This window comes from Alosa sapidissima, chromosome 17 (genome assembly GCF_018492685.1).
Source record: "Alosa sapidissima isolate fAloSap1 chromosome 17, fAloSap1.pri, whole genome shotgun sequence".
Classification (NCBI taxonomy): Eukaryota; Metazoa; Chordata; class Actinopteri; order Clupeiformes; family Clupeidae; genus Alosa; species Alosa sapidissima.
In genome coordinates, this window is record NC_055973.1 from 9193708 (window position 1) to 9217687 (window position 23980).

Here is a 23980-nt window from a genome sequence, read left to right on the forward strand (position 1 = left end):
TGTAAGAATGTGTGCATATATGTGCATGTATGTTTGTGTCTCTGTATTTTTTCTCCTGAAAAGGTTTATTTTTATATACAGTGCCTGTGCCCTACATAGACCAGTACTCTGTCCAGCTTTATGCTATGCTGTACTGCCATCATTTGAGCTCCTGAAGCATATGCCCCTTGTAGACATGGCCGCCACATTAATACAAACTCAGGACTTCACTGATGTGGTTGTTCCAACAGTTGTTCTTTGCACTACATACACTGTCTACTTTTTAATTTTATTCTGTGCCTACTAATGACTAATATTATAGCTAAGGTAAGCTAACTGGCTCATTTGTTTTGTGTTTGTGCCTAGGTTGATGGTGATTGGTTAAGGTTTTTACGGTTATGGTTCAGTCCACATCAATGGCACGGACCAACCTAACCAACCTAGACCATGCCTAGGCTGGTTAAAAGTATTTTGGGTATTGGATATTTCAATGTGGTAATATGGTGGCAGCATGGATTGGAGTGTCTCCAGGACGCTGGTTTCACTGTTAAGCCTTCATGAGGTGTCGTGGGCCTAACTTAACGAAACATTAGTGAATGAGGGTGCCCACTTGATAACCCCAATGACATGCTGCATACTGTATATTGCTGTTAGATGGGCCATTTGTCTTCTGTTTGTGACCACTGGTTGGCAGATTGGTGGTTAGCATGCTTTTTAAAGTTAATTTGGGTAGAGGCTTCTAAATGTGTTTTTACCTTAGGCAAGTAGGTAAATGTCGGCAAATTCCTGATGTCCACACACATACAGGAATATGGCTGCAATGAGTACACAGAGGAAGCGAGTGAGCTGGCAACACACTCCTTTTTTAAGCTGCCAGAGTGACATGTTGGGCAGGGTCTGTGTGTGTGTGTGTCTGTGTGAGTGAGCGCTGGCCGCCACAGGAAGGAAATGCCAGCGTGTGGCTGCTTTATTATTATGTTTCAGATGTTGTGCTTCACGCCGCGAGCTTTTTAAAGTTAATTTGGGTAGAGGCTTCTGAATGTGTTTTTACCTTGGATTTTGGCACAAGGGATTATAACATCTAATCCTGTGTATTAATGTAATTAGCATCTCTACTTATTCATCTTATTATATTACTTATGTTTATAATTAATAATGCAGTTTTGTGTGTGTGCGCGTGTGTCTCACCTCTTGTCTCTGGAGCAGGGGTTGGGTGAGCAGGGTTTGCTTTGGCGGCACGTGCCAAAGTGGAAGTCACTGTCGTTGAAGCCCATGCAGCGCGCCACGCAGGCCGTGGGGTAGGTGCGGCCGTTGCGGGCACACACTGGCAGGAAGTTATTAGGGCAACCACACGGCAGACCTACACGGGGTGGGGGGGGAGAGAGAGAGAGAGAGAGAGAGAGAGAGGACGAGGGAGCAAGAGGCAGACAAAGGTAAAGAGAGAGAGAACAAAGAGAAGAAGAAAGGTGGCATAGGGCCATTAGAGAGGGTACATTGGCTCACAAAAAATGCTGTTGTGTTGGAAGCCAAGAAAAACAGATAAAGGTCTTGATATAATGAATGTGACACACACACACACACACATTTTAACTCACTCAACCACTCCCTCACACACACACATACACACACACACAATCACCTGTGAAGCGTCGGCGGTCCTCGTCGGAGCTGTCTGTGTTCAGGCACTGGCGGGTGGAGCAGATGGTCTCCCCAGCGTAGCAGGAACATGGGTGGCAGTCCACTCGGAAGGACGTCCCATGACCTGGAACACACACACACACAGACACCAGCATAAGTGTACATTCAGACAAAGAAGTGGACACACACATGCATACCTACACACACACACACACACACACACACACCAGCATGACTATATTCAACAACAAAGAAGTGTGCATCCACATAAGAACGCACACATACAGGCGCGCCTGCAGGTGTACGTCCGTACGCACTGTGCGTACCATCAGGCTACTCAACAGCGAGAGAAAATTTCCCTTGTGTGTGTGTGTATTCACACCAAATTGGCCTACCATACCTTCCCAACTATGCACAGTATCCCATTAGCTGCATGCCATCAGGCTATTTACCATTTTCTATTACGTAAAGTTAGTGAACACGTTATCAAAATAACGTGCACACATTTTGTTTTGGCAGGAGAGAGAATACGCACGCAGGCACGCAATAGGCTACTTGTTGTTTTCTTTTACTCGGCTATCTATATATGGTTATCAGCACACAATGTTGAGCTAATTCACTAACTCAATACTCATCATGGATATCACAAGTTTTAAACAACGAAAACAGAAAGGATGGAGGCAGCAAAGCTAGGAGTTATTCCAGATGGACAAGAACAAGGTAGGCAATTGGTGTGCTTGTCAGAACGTTAGACTGAACTAAAGCCAGACGTCACGTTACGCTAGAACAAAACTACAGGTAACTTTAGCCTGTATAGGGCTGTATCAAGTTGTCCAAATGAATAGGTCATTGTAGACGTTGTCGTTGTATTATTGTATGTGGATGTGGATGTTGTTATGCTATGTAGGCTACTTTTTTGCTGACTGACCAATGCACGGACCTAAAACGGACAAATATTGTTCACGAGTGATTTTTTTTCTTTGCGGGGGGGGGGGGGGGGGTGATGGGTGTGCGTACCATAGGATTACATTTAGTAGCCTACATGGTCTTTAAATGTCCAGTCTACATACATTTAACACACTTCCAGAGACTACATCCAGCTACATTCAGAGATCAGAGCATATTTAAAACCAAATAACATTTTGAGTGACTAGTGACTAGTGTGGATGGAGCCTGAGTTTTTTTTTTGTGTCCTCTTTCTCTACTGATGACTCTCTGCTAAGCTTCACCATCTCTGCGGCTCCCTAGTCCCACTGATTCACTGAAACTGGTTGGCTCTGTTTCCTCAGCAGTTACCAACTAGGGGGGTCTGAGCCGGTGACTGGCATCCAGGCACGATACATCTGTGCTGAATAAATCCCACAGTGACTGAACCCCATGGAAGAGGAGTACAAACAAACAACAGAGAAAGGGCAATAAACTCATCAGGGTACCAAGTTCGAACAAGAGACACTTATTTGAGTGGAAAAACATCTATAAAAAAAAATAATACAAAAATAAAACAAGGAACTTAAGGGACCTGCAAAGTTGTAAAATAGCGGTGGTGAGTTACTGGGGACTAGTTTATATGCTGTCCTTGTATAAATATTTCATATAAAATACAGGCAGTGATAGAACTACATGATGAAATATTCATGGACTCATACAGAGGTATATCTGACTGCTCAGAATGACAAGTTCTTGTTGCTGTTGGAGGATGCAGTGCCCTGTGTGGCCACTAGGGGCCAGTGTGCTGGACAGGCATAGCTCAGGCAAGTAGGTAAATGTCGGCAAATTCCTGATGTCCACACACATACAGGAATATGGCTGCAATGAGTACACAGAGGAAGCGAGTGAGCTGGCAACACACTCCTTTTTTAAGCTGCCAGAGTGACATGTTGGGCGGGGTCTGTGTGTGCGTGTGTCTGTGTGAGTGAGCGCTGGCCGCCACAGGAAGGAAATGCCAGCGTGTGGCTGCTTTATTATTATGTTTCAGATGTTGTGCTTCACGCCGCGAGATCCTCGCAGATGAGCACCGCAGGCCCTGTTTGGTCTATTCTGGTACCGCCGTGGCCGCCTCTACTCCGATGCCAGGGGAAAACACAACAAACACACACAACAAACAAACACACACAGCAAACACGTAGCGCTTTCATCACAAACGAAGCCTGTTTGTTTGTTGTCATTGTGCTCAGTGCTGTTGTGTAACTGTGAGGAGCCTTGTTTAAAAAATCAATAAAGAATGAAAACAGTAAATAGCTGTCAAACAGCAAGCTTTGATTCTTGACATCATAGCAAACCAAGCATTAAAGCGGTCCACTTATTCCTTTTGTATTCCTATTTTTTTTTGTCCTTTAGATATACTTCCAAATCTTGAATTCACACCAGAACTGGACATGGTTTCAATATAACAAACTTGTTTGTGTCAGGCTGCAAACAGGTTACACTCAGAGAAAAAAAAACACACAACCTGAGCACCTCAGGTTACAGCTGTGGCTTTCAAGCACTTTGTTCAACAGCTGGACGCAGAAAAAAAAGCCATCAGGGATCACTGCCACATCACAAGGTACCGTACAACAAACCTAATGTGACGTTTGGAACCAGAGGCAGAGTATGCCATCTGCATGGCATCAATGCCAGTCTTAATGACAGCTGGTAAACAGAGGAACAGGGTGGCAGGTTCCCCCATGAAATGCAACTCATGAGAATCATGTATAAGTATAAGTATATATACTCTTTTGATCCCGTGAGGGAAATTTGGTCTCTGCATTTATCCCGATCCATAAATTAGTGAAACACACTCAGCACACAGTGAACACACAGTGAGGTGAAGTACACACTAATCCCGATGCAGTGAGCTGCCTGCAACAACAGCGGTGCTCGGGGAGCAGCGAGGGGTTAGGTGCCTTGCTCAAGGGCACTTCAGCCGTGCCTACTGGTCGGGGTTCGAACCGGCAACCCTCCGGTTACAAGTCCAGAGTGCTAACCAGTAGGCGACGGCTGCCCGTGTTGACGGGTTGGTGTGAATGGTGAAGTTTCCAACATGTTGCTGTAAACAAGGTAAAGTGAACTGCAGTACCCTTCAGTGCTAAATCCTAACTGGCCTACAAGGCATCTACAGTAGCTTGTAAAATGACACAGCTGTAAATGGACTGAGGCACATTTGGAAGAAACTAAAGAATTAAGAGAGAAATGAAGGTTACTCATGGAGAAAACAATTTTAAGTAATTGACTAAAAGCCTGTTGTGCTGCTATGATACGTAGTTACACACAGTTAGTCATGCCAGAGCCAACCTGCAGTGAATTTTGTATATCTTTTTGGTGCTTTCCAATCCTCAGCTTTCAAATTCCATGACAGGCAGATTTACTGTGGCACGGTACATAAATATGCCAGCGATTACAACTCTTCGTTTGGAAGTGAATCCCAGAACATACATGCACAACTGCCAGACATGTCTATGAGCGCATGTGAATTTTGGTATTCTTGAGCTTAGTTAACTTACTCTTTCTCTGGCCTCCTACGATGCACTTCTTTGCGGTGTCGATGCAGGGCATGGAGGCGCAGTTCTCCAGCCGGCCACTAGGGCCACAGGTGCACACTTCGTAGCAGCCCACATTGTCACTCTGTGCCGGGACCTGAATACGTGAGTCCATGTGAACCAGGAACTCAGAGGCTTCGCCCAGTTTACAGCCTGTGGTAGACACACACACATACACACACACGGAGACACACGGAGACACACACACACACACACACACACACATGCATGCACAGAACATACACACAACACAGAGACAGAAATGAAGGCACACAAACACATACCACACAAGTTGTCTAGTACTGACAAAAATTGATTATGAAAAATTGGAGTATTTGTTTCCCTTTGGATCTATTTGTTTTCTTTTGTAACTCCATGATGACAGAGCATCCCAATAAACTGAGCTGAGAGTAGTAATAGCTAGCTAAATCACACCAGTTCCTCGTCCACACAGTGCAGAATGCTTTGCAATTATGCAAAGTCACATTACACTAAAGAGGGGAGGTCTTTTGATTATTTCCCATGAACAAGTGCTCTCAAACAGCCTAACATAATGTACATGAACACAGACATAGAGACAGAGAGGCAGACAGACAGACCCACACACACACATACATGCACACCCCCCCCCCCCCACACACACACACACACAAACACAAACACAGACCCACAGCCAGACACACACACACACACACACAGACACACACACACACACACACACAGACACACACACACGTGTTACCTTGCACACAAAGGTAGGGCAGGCAGTCCTGGCCAGCATGGCAGCCCTTGCGGTTGACCTCGCACAGTTGGTTGCTAGGACATGGGTTGGGATTGCAAGGGTGGATGACTTCTTCAATAACGTTGCCAAGGGAACTTGGCTCTAGAATAACCAATAAAACATCTCTTTTGACACAACCGGCAGTAAATATGACAGTTTCCTGAAAACATATTTCTATACTGTATACTATCAGTTGATTTGGATAGAAATGAATTCATTATTTAAATCTACTGTTGTTTTTACATGTTGTTGCGTTCCGCTAACTACTAGGAGTATGAACCACACAACCGATGCTCTATACGAACACAGTATACAGTATGCACATGGTCCCTGTAGTACATACTCAGGTATGTCTATACAACGGACACAGTATACAGTATGCACATGTTCCCTGTAGTACATACTCAGGTATCTCTTTAAAGGGATGCAGCGCTCTGGGTCATCAGTTGGAGACAGAAGGTCACAGATGCGTTCAGGAGTCTGTCCTTCTCGAAACCGCATCCGGTCCCCGCACTGGGTCAGAATGTCCACACAGTCAGATCTGATGGGCAGAGAGAGAGAGAGAGAGAGAGAGAGAGAGAGAGAGAGAGAGAGAGAGAGAGAGAGAGAGAGAGAGAGAGAGAGAGAGAGAGATGACAACAAGAATTGTTCCCACAGATATACTGTATGGTCCAAGACCAAAACTAATTAATAGAAAAACATGCATTATTTTAGCAGCATATACGCATTGCATATACCGGTATTATTGGTGGGTATAAATGCAATTAGATTTAAACAATAAACACAATAAAGAAAATAACAAAATAATAGGCCTAATTTCCCAACTGTCTGAAATCATTAGGATCATTAGAATAAGCACTGTTTTCTATGCCAGTCAGCAGCATGAGATATGGCAGGAGATATGTCAGTAAGCTGTCGATCATTGTTGACTGTGGTTAGAATTTTCTATTGAAAAATATCCCCAAAAAGAGGGATGGCCAACATCTGTATGTGCTTACACAGAAGATTTGGCCCCATCCTCTGGGTCAGCCAAGGCTGATCACTCAGAAACAGAACAGACAAGACAGTCCACCAACCAGTTTCATCTATGCTGGTCTGTTTACTGCACTGCAGACACCACAAGACTACCGACTGCCCTGAGACCCAGACAGGCATATAGTGTTGCTTCTTTATGTCTTCCGCCCAGACAGACGGAAGGGAGGGAGATGAAAGACAAACATCCTGTTGTCTGTGGCATACATCAGGAAGAGCCCCCGGGAGAGCTGTCGACATCCAACTGGCCCCAGATCTGGACCGAAACTGGTCTGGGCCTTGGCTCTCCGGCTTGTAATGTCACCAGTCCCTATACCGCCATGCTGCATTGTTTTCAAGTACCATATGTGGAATATGTGGAATTCTCTCTGAGCTTTGGTGAAGTGATGCGGCATCCCTGGGTGCAATTTCCTGATCTCCAGGCAGTCTTTGTCTGCGTGTACCCACACTGACAACAAAAATGCACACTGATTTGTTTGCCTGACCACAACGTGCAATTGAAATAACAGTAATAATGCCAGCCATCCGCGGAGAATCGGACGCCGTCTTCGAATGATCCCTTGTGTGATCACTCAAAAATCCCCTGACAGATCCGCTTAAAGGCGGCATTAACAAATCCTTCAGTGTCACATTCCTTCAATGCAGGACTCACGCTATCCTCAACAAAACAAGATGAGGACAATACCAAGATGTACGGGCAAGTGTTGGAAGACCAAATGGATAAGTGGACATTATCATTTTTGTGTGTCACATGTTTTATTTATTTTGTGGTGTATGAGTGCTTATGATGGTATAGACACATGTGCAGCATGAGAGTGTGTGTGTGTGTGTGTGTGTGTGTGTGTGTGTGTGTGTGCATGTGGGTGTGTGTATGTGCGAGCACTTGTGATTGTGCTATGTGTGTGTGTGTGTGTGTGTGTGTGTGTGTGTGTGTATGTGAGTGTGCATGTGTGTGCGTTTACGTGCGAGCGCTTGTAAATGTGCTATGTGTGTGTGTGTGTGTGTGTGTGTGTGTGTGTGTGTGTGTGTGTGTGTGTGTGTGTGTGTGTATGCACTTGCATGTGTGCTGGTGTGTGAATGTGTGAGTGCATGTGCGTGCCAAGGAGGACCTTTCCATATTCAGGTGTCTCCTGAGTGCTTTTTCAAATACCGTAAACATCACGGCTAACAAAGTGAACAAAAACGTCTCTGTAACACTTCCATGCTGCCTGTGAATGGTCATGTCAGACGGATCCCCCTATGTGACAACCCAAACAAAACCATCACAAGGAGAGAGGGCTGACACATGCCCAATCACCACTCCTTCTTCGTGTGCAATTTTGAGAACTTGAGAAAATAAACAAGAGTTGCTGCAGCTTCCGGGAGGCGTGCTTTGAAGAGATTCAGATCTCTCTAAGTGCATGTTTTTGTTCGAGTTATACCAGCTTTGATGGTCGGTAATGACAACCGCAGGTTTGTGAGTCATGCCCAAAGAAAAACACAAAACCCTGTTGCATGTTGGGGCAGGGCCAAGGATCTGGATGTTTCCACATATGTGACTCAAGAACACTGACAGGCAGGGAGAACATCGCCTTCAAAACAAACTTTGTTAGTAGTAGTTCTATCTTGCATGTATTCTAACATACATATGAAGCTCCTCAACCAAAACAAAATACAAACTAGTGCGTAACATAAAATGTAACGAATCATTTCCTAGAATGAGTCCATTACCAAACCTCTGTGTGGGTCAATATAGATCATCTGACCTCATCCCTACATAAGGAGAGCCAGCCATGGCTCAGGTTCAGAAGATAAAAGGAACGGAAGGTCCAAACACTGTGGCTCTAAAAAATCGATATCTTTTTATTTTCTAAAAGGTCAACGTTTCAATCCCCCAGGATCTTCTTCAGGCCAGATCTAAGAGTCAGGAGCTCTCAGCAGCGAGGTGCCTCACCTGCAGATGATGCTGCCACGGGACTTGCTGTAACAGGGCTTGATCTGGAGGGCACACGCCACTGCCTTCCACATGTCCGGCCGGCACTTCATAATGTCCAGCACGGGGATGTTCATGAAGGGCATCTTGATGGTGCCGTTGGACCACAGCTTGATGTCGTTCCTGGCACCCTGGTCTGACTGGACGTTGCAGCTGCGGAACAGCTCAGTGGGCCTGTGGTGTGACAACAAACAAATGCGTGTTATGTGCACATAAACCTCTATCAAATTCATTATATTTATTCAAATTCAATACATGTATTTTTGCTTTTAATGTACTGCTATTTTTATTAGTGATGACAAGAGAATGAGAAATAAACTAATAAAATTAGGATGGGGCCAAAGCACCATATTTTTGATCATGCATAAATAAATAAAATTCCCAGCACAATGAAAAAGCCAGAGCATTTCCAAAACAAAACATGAACAAATCCATGCTGCTGTTTGTCTATTTACATCAGTCCAAATATAAACATCTGCAGATGCGATCACAAAATGTTTCAATGTGTTTGAAATACTCTGCAGGCCAATCACTGAACAGAACATGCCGAAGATGCCCTTCATGCAAACACTGTTCACCATAATATATAATTACACAAGTCATGCTTTTGAAAGGCCATGAAGAAGCCTGGGGCCACAGTATAACACAAATAAAACAGGACTAAAAGTATTTTTTTCTTTGACACAGACGAAGAAAATAGCACACAGATCCACAACAAGAGTTTTTCTCTTTCTTGCAAAGCTGTAATTGAAAACATATTTTTCCCCTGACCTCCACATCTTAAAAGTCTGTCTGAGCCATGTCGCATCTCAGATGCTCGCTGTGGACAAACACATAAACACGCTGCAGAAAAAGCGACCTTTCGAGCGAGCCTTCATGCGCCGAGAGTCTGAGCAGGCTTCCACCGGAAACCCAGGGAGTGGAGTGGAGAGGTTGGTGGGGGGTAACGATCCATGGGAGGAAGTGCCTTTCATCTGGCTCCAGTGAGAGAGGGCTACAGTGCAGGCTAGAGTGCAGGGAGAGCAGTAGAGCAGTGGGACGCACTGCTGGGGTTGGGCGTAATGGGGGGGGGGGGGGGGGGGGGGCATTTGTAATGCAAAAAAACTCAGGAGGAACCAGAGGCTCCTGGGGCAGAAAGAGAGAGAGCCTGGCTTGTCTTGTATTGGACCACTGGATGAAAAATCACAGCCCTCGCTGTCGCCATTTTCACTTTTCTTCACCTTCACTTAATTATAGTAGTCAAAAGAACTGGATTTAGAACTAGATTCTAATTCCAAATAAAAGTTCTAGGTTCAAAATCCTGGACTCTGTAGTAGCCTTGAAACACAATGTACTTGGCAAGACCATTATCTACACTGTCAGTTTATAAATGACATGCCAAAAAATGAGGAAATGCCAATATCACTAATAAGTCAATTTCAAGTCAATATAACATGCACTTCTGGAGATGCTTTTTGGCAGGTTACAGTGTGAAGCCGTAAACAGAAAGCTTGAGACAAATCATCATGTCTTCCTACAGATGCCTCCATCTCACTACTCACTGCAAGGCGGGGAAATGGAGACTTGCTCCCCTCCACCCTTAAATGGAGGTCCATTCCCACATTGAAGTTGACATATGGGGAGTTTAGGGGTGGTGGTGGTGGGGGCTTCAGAGAAGTTTATTTCTTTATCCCTGGGTACCAGTGTGGAGGGGTTAGCGGTACTTCCCGCTGTGTTTTAAGCTGAGGTGGGTACACAACTCTCCAGGTGGGCCTAAAATCCGACGGGCTCCTAGACCCCCCTAGGCAACTGTTTGCATCCGAGCCGCCGAGTGGCCGGGTCCAAGAGCCCCGCGGCGCTGGACACAACAGCTTTTGAAATCGGTGGGGGAGCCAGACCGGCTCTGACATCCCCAGGAGTCCTTCAAAGAGAGCGCGGGGCCCAGTGTTTGTTTGCCTGACCTCCGGGGTCCCGGCCGGCGTGGAGGAGGCAGCCATGCCACCATCTCATTCACCATCTCCCCCTACTCCTCCTTCCCCTCCTCCTCTAATGAAAATAATACATGGGATAGTTGGGATGGTGTCCAGTTTCTCCACACAGAGCAGTTCAGACTCATTCAAGGTTTATCTGAAGTTTGGTCATTACTATTGGCAGTACTCTCTCTCACAGCAATAATCATTACCTACAGTAAGGCTATAGGGTCAGAGCATCCACACTGCACTGGTCACATAAATAATTAAACAGGCTAGCATATCATGTATACTTTAATAGCTATAGGCTTCATGTTGCAGAATGCACACAGAATAAAGTTCTACCAGACTGCAGCTGACTATCTGCAGGATCAGGTCACTCTCTAGGCTGGACAAGGGTCAAATCTGGGCCAGATTCAGCAATTGTACCACTGTCCCGGACCCGGTAACTAGAAAACATGGTAGATTTTCCACAGCTATAGTTTGAGAGCTTCACATCAAAAATACTAGATGAATCATTTTAAAAGAAAGTACATAGGTGCATCTTATAGGGATTGGTAGATTTATTTTAGATTTATTTAAATGAATTGAATTAATTAAATGTTCCAGTATACTGTAACATTTACATTGCTACTAACATTTACATTTACCCTTTCAGCAAATGCCTGTATCCCTAATAAATACTATGCAGACTCCGGCAAGTCTGGGTTGTATTGGGCCCTAATCTTATACAGCTCCACTCCTGCCTCAACCCCTATGCTTAGCATTGCTAGAAACTGTGATGCCACAGGATTAGGAAGAGCAACATTATGTTACTGACGGGATACCATTTACAAAATAAGTTTTTTTCCAACCAGCAGGAGGTAGGCCTAGATGGTGCAAACGAGTGTAATGAACTTCAAATACCCTGATGTGAACAAAGCAAGGTTTAAATCTGAGGCTCTGACCACATCGACCAGACTGCTCCCCTGGTAGTCCGTTTTTTCATCTTCCCCCTGGAAACATTGTCACCGCTCCTCAGTTCCCACAAAAGCAAATAGTGGTTTATTTAATGGCGGTTTGGCTCTGCAGGGTAAAAGATTGGTGAACCGTGTTGTTTCCTACCCGCGCTTTGATTGCGGTTGGTGTGGGTTTGGTGTCCAACCACGCTCGGACACAGCGGAAACCTGTCGCTGAGGTCAACAGCCATTTGTGCATGACGGGATGACACTGCTGGCAAACAAGCGCTGTATCTATCTACATACATTTCATGCACTCTCACTTGCGGTTGCTTCAACAATCAAGCCTCATCAACCAGCCAACAACCACTGACTACCAAAGGTCCCCAAAGTCAACAGATCATCGTACTCGGCAGAGACCCTCTCTCTTAAGAAGTACAATTAATGGTCAAATCGCATCAGCCCTAAAAACCTGAACGAGACATTTCATTATCCCATCATGTATTGACTGAACAATACGCACACACACACACACACACACACACACACACACACACACACACACACACAAATTACTCTTGTAAAACAACCGTGTCAGTCATGCCAGTGGTTGAACCTCATTCCAATTCCTACCCTCAGGACCTTGCAAAGGCTTATGGGAACACCATCGCACAAACAAAAGCCCAGATGAGAAGAGGTCTGCGGTGGAGTTGTGGCTCTTTATCCTCACTTTAACACTCGGAGCGCAATAAATCACACAGCCCTGTGGGGACAGTTCATATTTATACTGGCCATGAAGGAGCTGATACTAAATGCAAGTATGTGTTGAGAGGTGTTTTAGGAATTGTTATCTACAGTCTCCCCAAAATATTGTTTTTTTGTTCAGAATCATTTAAGACAAAACAGCAATAGAACTAACAATGAACAACTCTGCACAAACAGCCCTGGGACAGCCATGGCCTACTGGTTAGCTCTTTGGACTTGTAACCGGAGGGGTGCCGGTTTGAACCCCGACCAGTAGGAACGGCTGAAGTGCCCTTGAGCAAGGCACCTAACCCCTCACTGCTCCCTGAGCGCCGCTGTAGCTGGTAGCTCACTGCATCGGGATTAGTGTGTGCTTCACCTCACTGTGTGTTAACTGTGTGCTGAGTGTGTTTCACTAATTCACGATTGGGATAAATGCAGAGACCAAATTTCCTTCACGGGATCAAAAGAGTATTTATACTTATACCTATCACCATAGGCCCAATAGAAAGCCTACTTTTAGGTTGCAACTACCAATGGAAAATCTCATGCATAGAATTCTAACATCAATCCTGATCCTCATCTATCTTGCTTTTACAACACTTTGAGCATGCTATGAGCAATTTTATGAAGGTGGTGAAAGTGGTAAAAAATTATCATTGGTAAGTTGGTCAGTTTTTACTTTTTGATAAAACACAACTTTAAAAGAGTCAAGTTGTTGTTGAAGTTGGTACAGGCGTTAGTAGGCCAGGTACAGTATGCCTGCTGAAGTTAGCTAGCCAGATGTGATACCTTTTGAAGTTAGTAGGCCAGATGGGATATCTGTTGAAGTTAGTAGGCCAGGCGTGTTACCTGTTGTTGAAGTTGGTGCAGTAATCCAAGACGTCGCAGCCGAGCTGGCAGGGCTCTCTGACATCAGCTAGGCAGGTGATGAGGTCAGTCTCTACGGGGTTGTACTCGCACACCTGGTCAAACTCCTGCCACGTCTGCGTGCCCCAGTTGGTGCTGATCTCCTGACACTTGTCCCTGTGGTCACATAACGGTCAAAGGTCAAATATCCATGTGGGATAATTTTGTCTCTCATTGAATGTTTAGTATACCTTACATACATGTAGTAAAATCTAATTACCATCCTCTTACCACCGAACTAGGGGTGACCCTCAGGATGAGGGGTGGTAAACATTTCTTATCTCTGTTAAAAAACTAGATGGTTAGGTGATTACTGGTGGGTGACAACTTGCGATTTTCCGTGGGTGTGTGTTAAGGGTATAAGAGTTGGCTTCACCCACAGATATGTGGGCTTGTTACTTTGACATTTCATGTGGGTAACATGCTCCCGGGGTCGTGAATAAACACACAGTGACAGTCAGTGAAGTAGTCCTTGGCATCAACCGATAAAGAAAGGGACAGTCAACACCATGGTCATCGTTTGGTAAATAAATGGCCCACAAACATCAAGGTCAGTGAATGGTAACCCAGAGGCAAGGTACATCATACACATACTGAAACAACCAGAATATTCTCAAAATCACATGCAGAAATAATTCTAAATACCAGCTATCAAATAAACTAGTGTACACAATTGCAACTTAGATCGAAGATCAATTTTTTCTAATAGACCAACAAGTTAAGGGGCTCTACTTTGACGATCAGAAATGGGGTGCAAAGCCCAATGCAAAGCTTAATCTTATCTTAAACCCAGTCAGTGGCGGATTTTGCGCTTCACTTTTATTAAGCCTTGCGCCCAAGGGTGTGGCAGGTGTGGTCTGGCGCATGATCCAAAAATCGCTATCTTACACGCTCTAAAAATCATTACGCCACTGACCAAGAAAAACCTGGTCTACAGCGAAAGGCGCATGTAAAGCACAGCTGAAGACCCACTGTCACGAGATGTAAGCAGTCCTTAGCAAGCAGTCCCAAACTACTTATCTGCAGGATAAATAGCCTTAGGATTTTTATTCAGTCATTCAATCATTATTGGGGTAAGGGTTGCTTTTTTCAGACGAGGTTTTCAATTGTAATTCCTTGTCAATCAATAGTGAGGCCATCCTTAAAAATATTTTCGTTTGCCGTAACCCGACCGACCCTGTCAATTTAGAACCGACCCAAATATTTATTTTTTTCCCCTTTTAGTCCGACCGACTTGCCGGTTGTAAACTTGCGTTAATACCGACCGATTGTTTTTTTTACTCTAAACAACCAACACAAACGCAATAAAATAATATTTCTTTTAGTAGGCCCAAGTATTGTGAATATAAATTGCCTACATGCAAACGTGGCTCACTTAAAAAAAAAACCTGTGGCGTCATCTCTACACCATTGGTTTTACGCATGTCACACTATGGCCTACGCTTCGTTTCATTCACACAAACTGATAACGCTTTTACTTGGCACGAAGTTCTGGAAGAACTGTGGCCAGATCTTTTCTCATCCCTTCTCCCCCTAGTCTAACGGTGACCGTGTCGGAGTATTGAAATTGGTTGTGGTCTATTCAGCATTTCTCAAAATATGGGTCCGCAACATGGAGACTGCTGGTCCGCGGAGTCGTGGAGTGAAATTAGGATCATATGAGCATTCATTCAATGCGCGTCTGCGCGAGAGTAACTGAAACTAATCGATAACGTTGGTATCAAAGCTCCGCTTCAACCTGTTGGAAGGCTATTTATTTATTTAACGAAACTTAATAGAACGACGTTGTTTTTTAGAACTTCCTTAGAAACAGAGCAGACTGTATAATACACTGTATAGCATTGAGTATTGTATAGTCAAATTTCAATATAACGTGGCCAAGAGCTATTGTAGCCTTCTTTCTGGGTACATGTAGATGAGCCTTATGACCCAAAAGTCTGCCATGACCGGGCCTCAGGTCAAAGAAGTTTGAGAAAGGCTGGTCTATATAACCTGCATCAGAATGAGGTTTGCAATGGTGCGCCTGAAGGCACGGGTTGAAGACCCAGTCAGTTACGTCACGATATGCACATTTGTGTAAATTCATTCCTACGTAATCACCATGACCAAAATTGTACTTTTTTTTTTTACTTTGAATCTTGAAAAAAAAAAATATTGACCTACCTACAGACCCATTTTTAATTTTTTTTGGCTGTTACTGCAAACAAAAATATTTTTAAGGATGGCCTGAAAGTAAATAACTGTGTAGAACTGTTCTGCCTATGAGACCACAGTGATGATAGTTTCACTTTGCCTTTGAGTTCAAATAGTAGGCGAGTGCAGAATGCATGTAGTCACAAACAGGTTTCAGTAAAGCTTTAGGTTTAGTGGAATTCCTGTGTCCTATACACGGTCTCGCATGCAAGCAGATTCCTTCAAATGCGCCGCTGACTGGCAAAATACAGATGTGCTGTTTGAAGTTGCGCTGCTTGCTGTTAAAGGGAATGACAGTGTCACTCTCATTGGTTGAAAGGATGTTACGCCCAAAACACACCCATGACTGATTAAAAAACAGAAGAACAACCTTTTTAAGCAATGTGCCTGACGTTTGATAACAAAACCACCCCAAATGTGAAGTGGACACACCCCTAAATGTATTTAAGCTTTTCGTCACTGACCATGCGTTTCAGACCGTCAAAATAGGGCCCAAGGTCTTGAAAAAATGAACAGTCCTATAAAATCAATTATGCTATAACATCCTTACTCACTAACATCTTCTTAATATGTTCAGGTCACAGTAAACTCAGGACTGGAAACAAGTTAGGGGGACAAACGTGAGTTGGAGCCGCAGTGCAGTGGAAGCTTCATTGTCCCTTACATGAACAGGCTCAGTGCAAACAGAGACCAATGTTCGCGTCTGGCCTGAGGTCATTTCCCGAATCCACTCCCCATCTCTCTCCCTCACTCATTTCCTGTCATCTCCTAACTATCTGGTCAAATAAAGGCTAAAAATGGGGCGGGCTTTATATGATGACACACAGAGGAGGACAGCTGGCACTGCACCCACCACAACCAACGTCTGCCCTGAAGTGGTTATTATTAAACTACATGGATGCGTATATCCTTTGAAATTAAGTAAACAACTGCATTTAAAACAACTTAAGTTTAATTGCACCAGCGGTTGCACCTCTTTAAAATCGAAAGTGAACTGAGAGTGTGAAAACAATTTTGATGTCAGCCAGGGGTCAGACCCAAACAGAAGTAGAGTAGGCTTGGGTGTCTTCAGCTACAACAAATCATTTCTCCTCAGATTTGTACAGTTCTTGCGTCAGCAGTGACCTATTCTGACCTAAATCAAAAAGGTGAGTTTGTTTATATCTATGTTATGTGAACCACAGTCATCTCCACTCCGTGTTTGCTTTCACAGACCTGCACAGTGAGGTATTGGCTTTGGAGCAGCAGTGAAGCTTGGCCCAGTCGATCTTCTGTGGGTGTGGCTCCGGGTCCGGGTGGTTTGGCGGTTGGTGGCCCAGGAAACACTGCCAGAGGGGGTCCTGGGGGAGGGGCTCGCTGCCGCACGCCTGGATGAGGCCCTCTATGATCTCGTGCTCCGTCTTCATGGTGCGCAGGATGTGTTTACACGACGCCTGACAGTGGGCCTCCGCACTGTCGCAACAGTACAGACCTGCAGCACAGGTGAGCACAGGTGAGATACATTCACACGCCTGTAGCACATGAGAGGACAGGTGAGATCAGGTAAGACACAGAAGGGATAGGTAGAGTGCAAGTGCACAGGCCACCAGCCCAGGTGAGGACAGGTGAAACACATAGTCATTAACATTAGGGGATGGGTGGGTATGGACAGGAGATGAAAGGTAAGAAACACACACTCATCAACAGGTACAATACAGGTAAACAGCTTGTAAGCACAGGGGCTGATGGGATATATTTACATTCACATGCAGTTGGAAAATGAGGTATGAGACATGGAACACTGATGTCTGGAGAGGAACGCCACATACGCACATGGACAAATCTGCCAAAATTGAAAATAAAAATAGCAAATAGCGTGGTGGAGCAGTGGTAACATCACCAGATGGCAATCAGATGCCAATGTGTTTTTGTGTCACTTTAGATAAAAACATCTGTTCAACTAGTACTAGTGAACTTTAACTTCTTAACTTTATCAGGGGCTCAAAAGTATTGCTCTCTTTTTGTGCTTTTTATTGTCTTATGTTTTATTATCTAACTACAGTTAGACTACAGTTCACTTTTGAGGTTTTGTGATTAACTTCAACTGTGTGTGACAAATTAGGCTCTTGATTGGTTGTGAGGGGTGGCACTCACTGTCGATGGGGGTCTTGTTGGGGTAGGACTTGGTGTAGTTGTTGACACAGCTGATGAGCTGTGGGCTGACCGTCAGGCAGTAGTCCTCCACAGCCTTGATCTGTGACACACTGGGGGAGGCGTCTGTGCGGAAGATGGCCTGGCAGTACTCGCGGCAGTTGGTGTGTCTGCCTGCATAACTACAGCACAGCGAGCCCACTGAGGACACACACACACACACACACACACACACACACACACACACACACACACACACACACACACACACACACACACACACACACACACATACACACACACACACACACAGGCACACACAAACATAAACAAACATACAGACATGTAGAAAATACATACAGTGCAGTATATATTTACAATACAAAACTGTCCAGGTTTATCTTTTAACAGAGCTCAGAAAGTCACACACCCTATCTACACAGCAATCCTACACCAGGAAATAAATATAAGACAAAAAGCAAACTTGTCTAGTTCTATCATCATCTCCCAAATGATTGCAGTGCCCTCTCTCTCTCCTCTCTTGCCATGTCTCTGTCATCCTCTCTAAGCTTGGCCCAAAGGCAGAAACGTGCTCGTCTGTCAAATCTGATTTGGTCCCGAGTTCACAGGAGGCGCATGACACGCTGGGACGGTTGTCTTCAGGGCACTGTCTGTCCACTCTGCCGCCCGCCTTCGGCGATGAATACAAACCACCGTTTCATTCCGCCCAGCCCAGCCCAGCCCCGTGCAACTCAGACACAGATGAAATCATTTTCAGCTCAGACTCAGGGGCGTGACCGCCTCGCCTTGCAGGCACATAAACCCTGACTCGTCAGGCCGAGGTGGTGGGGGTAGGCGTGTCTGGATGACCTCTCCAGGGGTCAGAGGCCTTGGGGGTCAGAGAACTGAGGCTATTGTAAAGAGAGCGTTATTCTCATGAGGTTTTGAGGTTCATGCTTGTGACTAACTTATGCATTAGCCTGCAGTTGTTCCTGCTTTTTGTTATGACTATGAGAACTTAAAGGTTCACTGTGTAACTTTGATATGGTCATGGGTTCAGCTCTTTGCAGGGCCATACCAAGTTGCTTTCCCTCTATGATGTCTCCTCTGTGTGTGTGTGTGTGTGTGTGTGTGTGTGTGTGTGTGTGTGTGTGTGTGTGTGTGTCAGTGTGTGTGTGTGTGTGTGTGCATGTGCGCGTGTGTGGTGTGCAATCTGAAAGGTCTAAAGGTCTACTACTACTACTTCTACTACTGTCTAACTCTGAATACGTTCAGCTGAGCTCAATGTTGGACCATGCCTTCTATCCTTCTCCCACACTCCTGACAACTAATTTGGAGGACAAACTGCGCTTTCACCTTTGCATGTGAATTTAAATAACTGCTGAGTAACTGATATGGACTTTAGTTGAGCTCAGTGTAGAGCTACGTCATGTCTCTCTCTGATGTCTGACACACACATTTGGACTCAATGCAATCACATCTCTTTCTCTCTGTCTCCTGCATATTCTCCTGAGCATGTGAACTTTATCCCAGCGAAGGTTGTGCAGGACCATGCAAACTTGTCATGTCTTTCTAAAGCTTTTTATCTGTGGATATGCAATTCGGTTATTAAGTGATGATGCAATAATTGGCTAATAAATCTTTTTTCCCGGGTCCAACGGTTTTCAAAGCCACTCGGTTTTCTCCATAGACAGTAAGATAAACGTTTTTTTCCCCGCTATTCCGTGCCAACTACTACTCACTTGTTGCCTCAACCTAATTAAATCCTATTTTTCGCGGAAGCCTGCACGTAACCCTTAATTGTATCATCTGGCTGCACAGCTATAGTAATTGCTCTGTTAAAGTTAACCGGTTTTGTTTTACTCTCAATAAAACGGAGGTGATGATGACAAGGTTTATAAGTTGCAAAAACTGGTTGGCTGCGCTAGTAAACGTTTCTTGACCAAAAAGCTGTTGGGTCTGTGACGTCGGACTTAACAACCGAATAATGTAGAATAAAATTTCAAAGAGAATTTCACAACTTACTTTCATTTTTGGTGATACATTTGTACAGCGGTTTCTGCAACAAAAGGAATTGAAATAGAATTAGCACAAATAACATTTGTGGCAAAATTAACAAGCAACATAACATACAACTCTGATCCCTCATAGATGTAAAAGTATCTGTAGTGCAGGTCACATTTTATTGGTGACATTTTCAAGAATCACAGGAAAAACTCAAATCTGAAATCCAAACTTTTTAATACTGATAATTATCAAGGAATATCCACATCTTATATCATTTCAAAGTGAAACATTAAATTATAGTCCACTCTCTATTAAAACCCTGTCATAAACCTTAAGCCAGGTACTGAAGAAAGTCAGGAAGAAAGGAAGTGCTTTTATCTTTTCTAGTATAAATGTAAAGTGCCGGGGTGGGTAGGTTTATTTCATCTCTTCACAACCCCCCCAAACCTTCATCTCTTTGTACTCTGACAAAGCGCAGTCCTGCACACTGCTCTAACCGTTCTTTCACACCAGACATATAAAAGGCTTGCTTTTGGCCGTGCGTCTTGAAAAGAGGAGCAGGGCGATCTCACCGCATGTCTTGGCAGAGGTGGCATCTGATCATAAAGCTCTCGAGTAGAATGGAGACAGCAGCCGCAAGATGAAAGGAGAAATAAGGCGGCCTCTCCAAAGCAAACACGCGGCCCCACGGATGGCATTTGTTTGTTTGTTTGTTTGTTTGTTTTGATATGAAGAGATGAGGAGGATTAAAGCTAATAGTGTGTATGTGTTTGTGTGTGTGTGTGTGTGGGGGGGAGTTGAAGATGATAGGAGTGTGCTGGGGTATTACTGACCAACTCCAATTTAAATGTTTACCTCACGCTGCTTGTTCAAATTGGCTCTGTGTTGAAGGGCTCTAGAATCTGGAGTCCAATCAGGTCTCAGAAATGACTCTTCCCTTAGGGGTCCCCTTCCGCACAGGAAGTGAAGTAAGATTTTGAAGAGGGAGGTGCGTCCTCCATAGATTCAAATAAAGACAAATAAATCTCGACCTCGTATGTTGCCTTGGAGACATGCCGGCAAATAAATAGTGCCTTTAAAGTCAGAGATAAACAACTAAAAGCAGTGAGAGGCGAACGTTGCTAGCATGAGAGAGAGTCTTTGATGGATACGGCGGGAGATGATACTATGATAACCCCACGCACAGGGACAAGCTCAGTCAGAACGTAGGGAGAAGGTTATTGAGTTCTCTAAATGGCTTTATTTCAGGCTTCTATTGAAAGCGTTTAAAGGCCATTTATCTAAACCCTGTGTTGCTTATATTTTAAAAAAGCCCCCTTGGATAATTTGGTAGTCCAGCATTAGAAATAGAACAGAAAATAAGATGTCAGCCTGCAACTGAAACGCAGAGAGACTCGAGAACTGAACCATTTTTAAACATCTTACCTCTGTGTCTTTCTTGCATACTTTTGTGATGTCATTTTTTGAAGATGCCTGCAGAAAGACAGAGAGGGACACAGGTCAATGTGTATTAACATTCACACAGATGCCCCCAACACACACACACACACACACACACACACACACACACACACACACACACACACACACACACACACACACACACACACAAATACACAAATGAGAAGGTTGTTTTTCTCCACAGCAGCACAGCAGAAGTGTAGACCTTTCTGACAATTACCTTTCTGATGGGTTCGGACAAACACACACACACACACACACACACACACACACACACACACACACACACACACGTACATCGTACACAGGTTCATCTTCTGATCTATGAGCAGGTAGAGGTGCTCTAACAGTCCAACACTCTCGCCCACTTACTATACACTTCCTTCTTGTGCTGTCTATGCCTCTATGGCATCTCTGTCAGATTGATTAGAGCTACTGTAGAAGGCTACATTGCGTTTTCTCAACCGGTTTTGCAACTTGTTTATCGTTTCTCAGGTGTAAGTCATTTTAAACAAAAGCCTCTTTTAAGGGACCAAATGTTAATGTTAAATGAACTGTAAGCACAAATGCTCTCTCACCTGTTTACACTCACGGCGGCACTCCGGTGAGATGGCCAGCTCACAGCAGCCCAGGCCTACCCAACCCTCCGGCTTCCGAGACGTTCCTGTCCAGACACACACAGTTACAGCATTACGAGATAACAACAAGATTCTTCATATATACATATATATGTACACGAAATATACATGTACACCTTACATTTTGTATTTTCTAAAGTGTAGATATCAAAATACATTTGTGGTAAAACAATTAAATTGCTTGCAAGTCCTCCCATGTGTAACCTCATCTAACACATCAGATGCACTGAGCTTGAACTGGCAGTCTTGTACTTAAATGGGCATAGCTATTGGGGAAAGCCAAGCATCCAGGCTTCTTCATCTGGACGTGATTACGCTTAGGGAGGCTGATCTGAGGGTCTCCTCAGACAGGTACAGACAGAGAGCGCACTCCAACACAGGTGGACTTAGCACCATCCATCACACACACACACACACACACACACACACACACACACACACAGCACTCGCCCTGCATCTTACCTGGTAATGTCGAATTGATGCAGGTCCAAAGCTCATTCTGCAGGAGAGAGATAGATATATGGAGAGAAAGACAGAGAGGGAGGAGAGGGGGAGACAGAGATAGTGAGGGAGAGATAATAGAGAGAGAGAGAGAGAGAGAGGTGGAAGAGCAAGAGTGAAAGAGAGGGAGAGACAGTGGACAAAAAGAGCAAGAGAGAAAGGGAGAGAGAGAAAGAGAGAGTGAGAGAGATAGAGAGAGAGAGAGAGAGAGACAGAGCCGTTAACAGAACAAAGTGATCCAGAGATAAGTTCCAACACCAACAAGTCAGGTTCATCGGCGGCAGTTTGTGGTGCAGATGAAAGGCCATTTGTGATTTTCGATGACTGCTGTGGCCACTATCCAACGCGTAACATGCCTCTGACGATCGATAGCCTCCACTGGATTTACATCAGTCTCACTGACATTAGATTTAGGCTCTTCTAAGCAACGGTTCAAAGCCGCCTGATGCCTTTTCATTTTCATAAGCTCAATTCTTCAAATCACAAGCAGTAAATACAGAAGACTCTGCCTAAAAAAAATGCTTTGATGTCAGTGCTGCATTCACAGTTGTTATTTAAAAGCCTCTGTGAAAGTCTGCAGAACTTCTTCGCCGGCCATCTTTCCCCCTGACTTTTTGTCGCTGGCTGTGTGTTATGTTTAGATGAGATAGATGAGCTGAGGGACAATTATGTGTTCGCCTTATGAGTGCCAATAGCGGGAGAACATTGGTTCTCTGAGAAAGAGACCTCATCTGGATTGTGAGCTGGAGTCTGTGAAAATGAAATGCTCGCTTTGGTATCTCCAGAGGTGGTGAAATATTGCGGAAGGTTCCCGAGTTCAAGGCAATATAACTCGGCCTTAATTAAAAATGTATTACAAATATATGAATGTGGTGAAGACAATAACAGGCATTGCTGAGCTCACTGAGTCCTTGTGGTTACATCTCTGCAGATTAATAAGGCAAACACGTTGGCTGTGCTGAGGCGACGCGACCCTGTGACGCACAGAACACTACTGAGAGGCGGGAGTGTGTGTTCTACCAAAGCCACCCAGCTCAGAACAGATAATCAACCAAAGTCAACCAGAGTCATTGTGAGGTCAGTGGCGGACATCACGGCAACCTGCGCTCGCGCCCGCTGACATGGGAACAGAGGAGCCGCCGTCACGCATCATTATCATCATCATCATCATTATCATCATCAGTGAAGTGCACAGTTACTATTCCAAAAAGCACTTCAGCACAACAGACACACACACACATACTCTCACTCCCCCACACACACAGACACACACACGCACGCACAATTCAGCCCAAAACAGCCGTTTCAGTGTGAACGCCAAAGAACCACCCGTCAGACAGCCTCAGATCACAGACCAACACAGACACTAGCTGAGCTCATAACTGGATCATCATCATCATCATCATCGTTATCATCATCATCATCATCTATGATCACAGTCAACACAAAAAAATGAAGCACACCAGAAAGGCCAGGAGACAGTGTGACTGCCAAACCACCATACCTCGGACTCGCACTAGCCATCTGAGAACAAGCCAGGACGCCATGTACAGTGGATCAAGTCTGACAACATCATGCAAAGATATTTGC

The 23980-nt window shown here is 44.6% G+C and overlaps 1 protein-coding gene across 1 annotated transcript in view; it reads right to left on the reverse strand.

Annotated features, from left to right (window-relative positions):
* The window catches only part of reck (reversion-inducing-cysteine-rich protein with kazal motifs), a 60212-nt gene that overhangs the window by 16307 nt on the left and 19925 nt on the right, over window positions 1-23980 (reverse strand). Inside the window, exons 4-16 of the mRNA XM_042068210.1 lie at window positions 22352-22388; window positions 21830-21915; window positions 21216-21263; window positions 19809-19842; window positions 17787-17984; window positions 16869-17124; window positions 13404-13577; window positions 8882-9094; window positions 6321-6457; window positions 5878-6018; window positions 5100-5288; window positions 1619-1741; window positions 1168-1339 (exon numbers count right to left, since the gene is read on the reverse strand). Coding sequence (XP_041924144.1) covers window positions 1168-1339; window positions 1619-1741; window positions 5100-5288; window positions 5878-6018; window positions 6321-6457; window positions 8882-9094; window positions 13404-13577; window positions 16869-17124; window positions 17787-17984; window positions 19809-19842; window positions 21216-21263; window positions 21830-21915; window positions 22352-22388 — 1808 coding nt within the window. The remainder of the gene's footprint in view (window positions 1-1167; window positions 1340-1618; window positions 1742-5099; window positions 5289-5877; window positions 6019-6320; window positions 6458-8881; window positions 9095-13403; window positions 13578-16868; window positions 17125-17786; window positions 17985-19808; window positions 19843-21215; window positions 21264-21829; window positions 21916-22351; window positions 22389-23980) is intronic.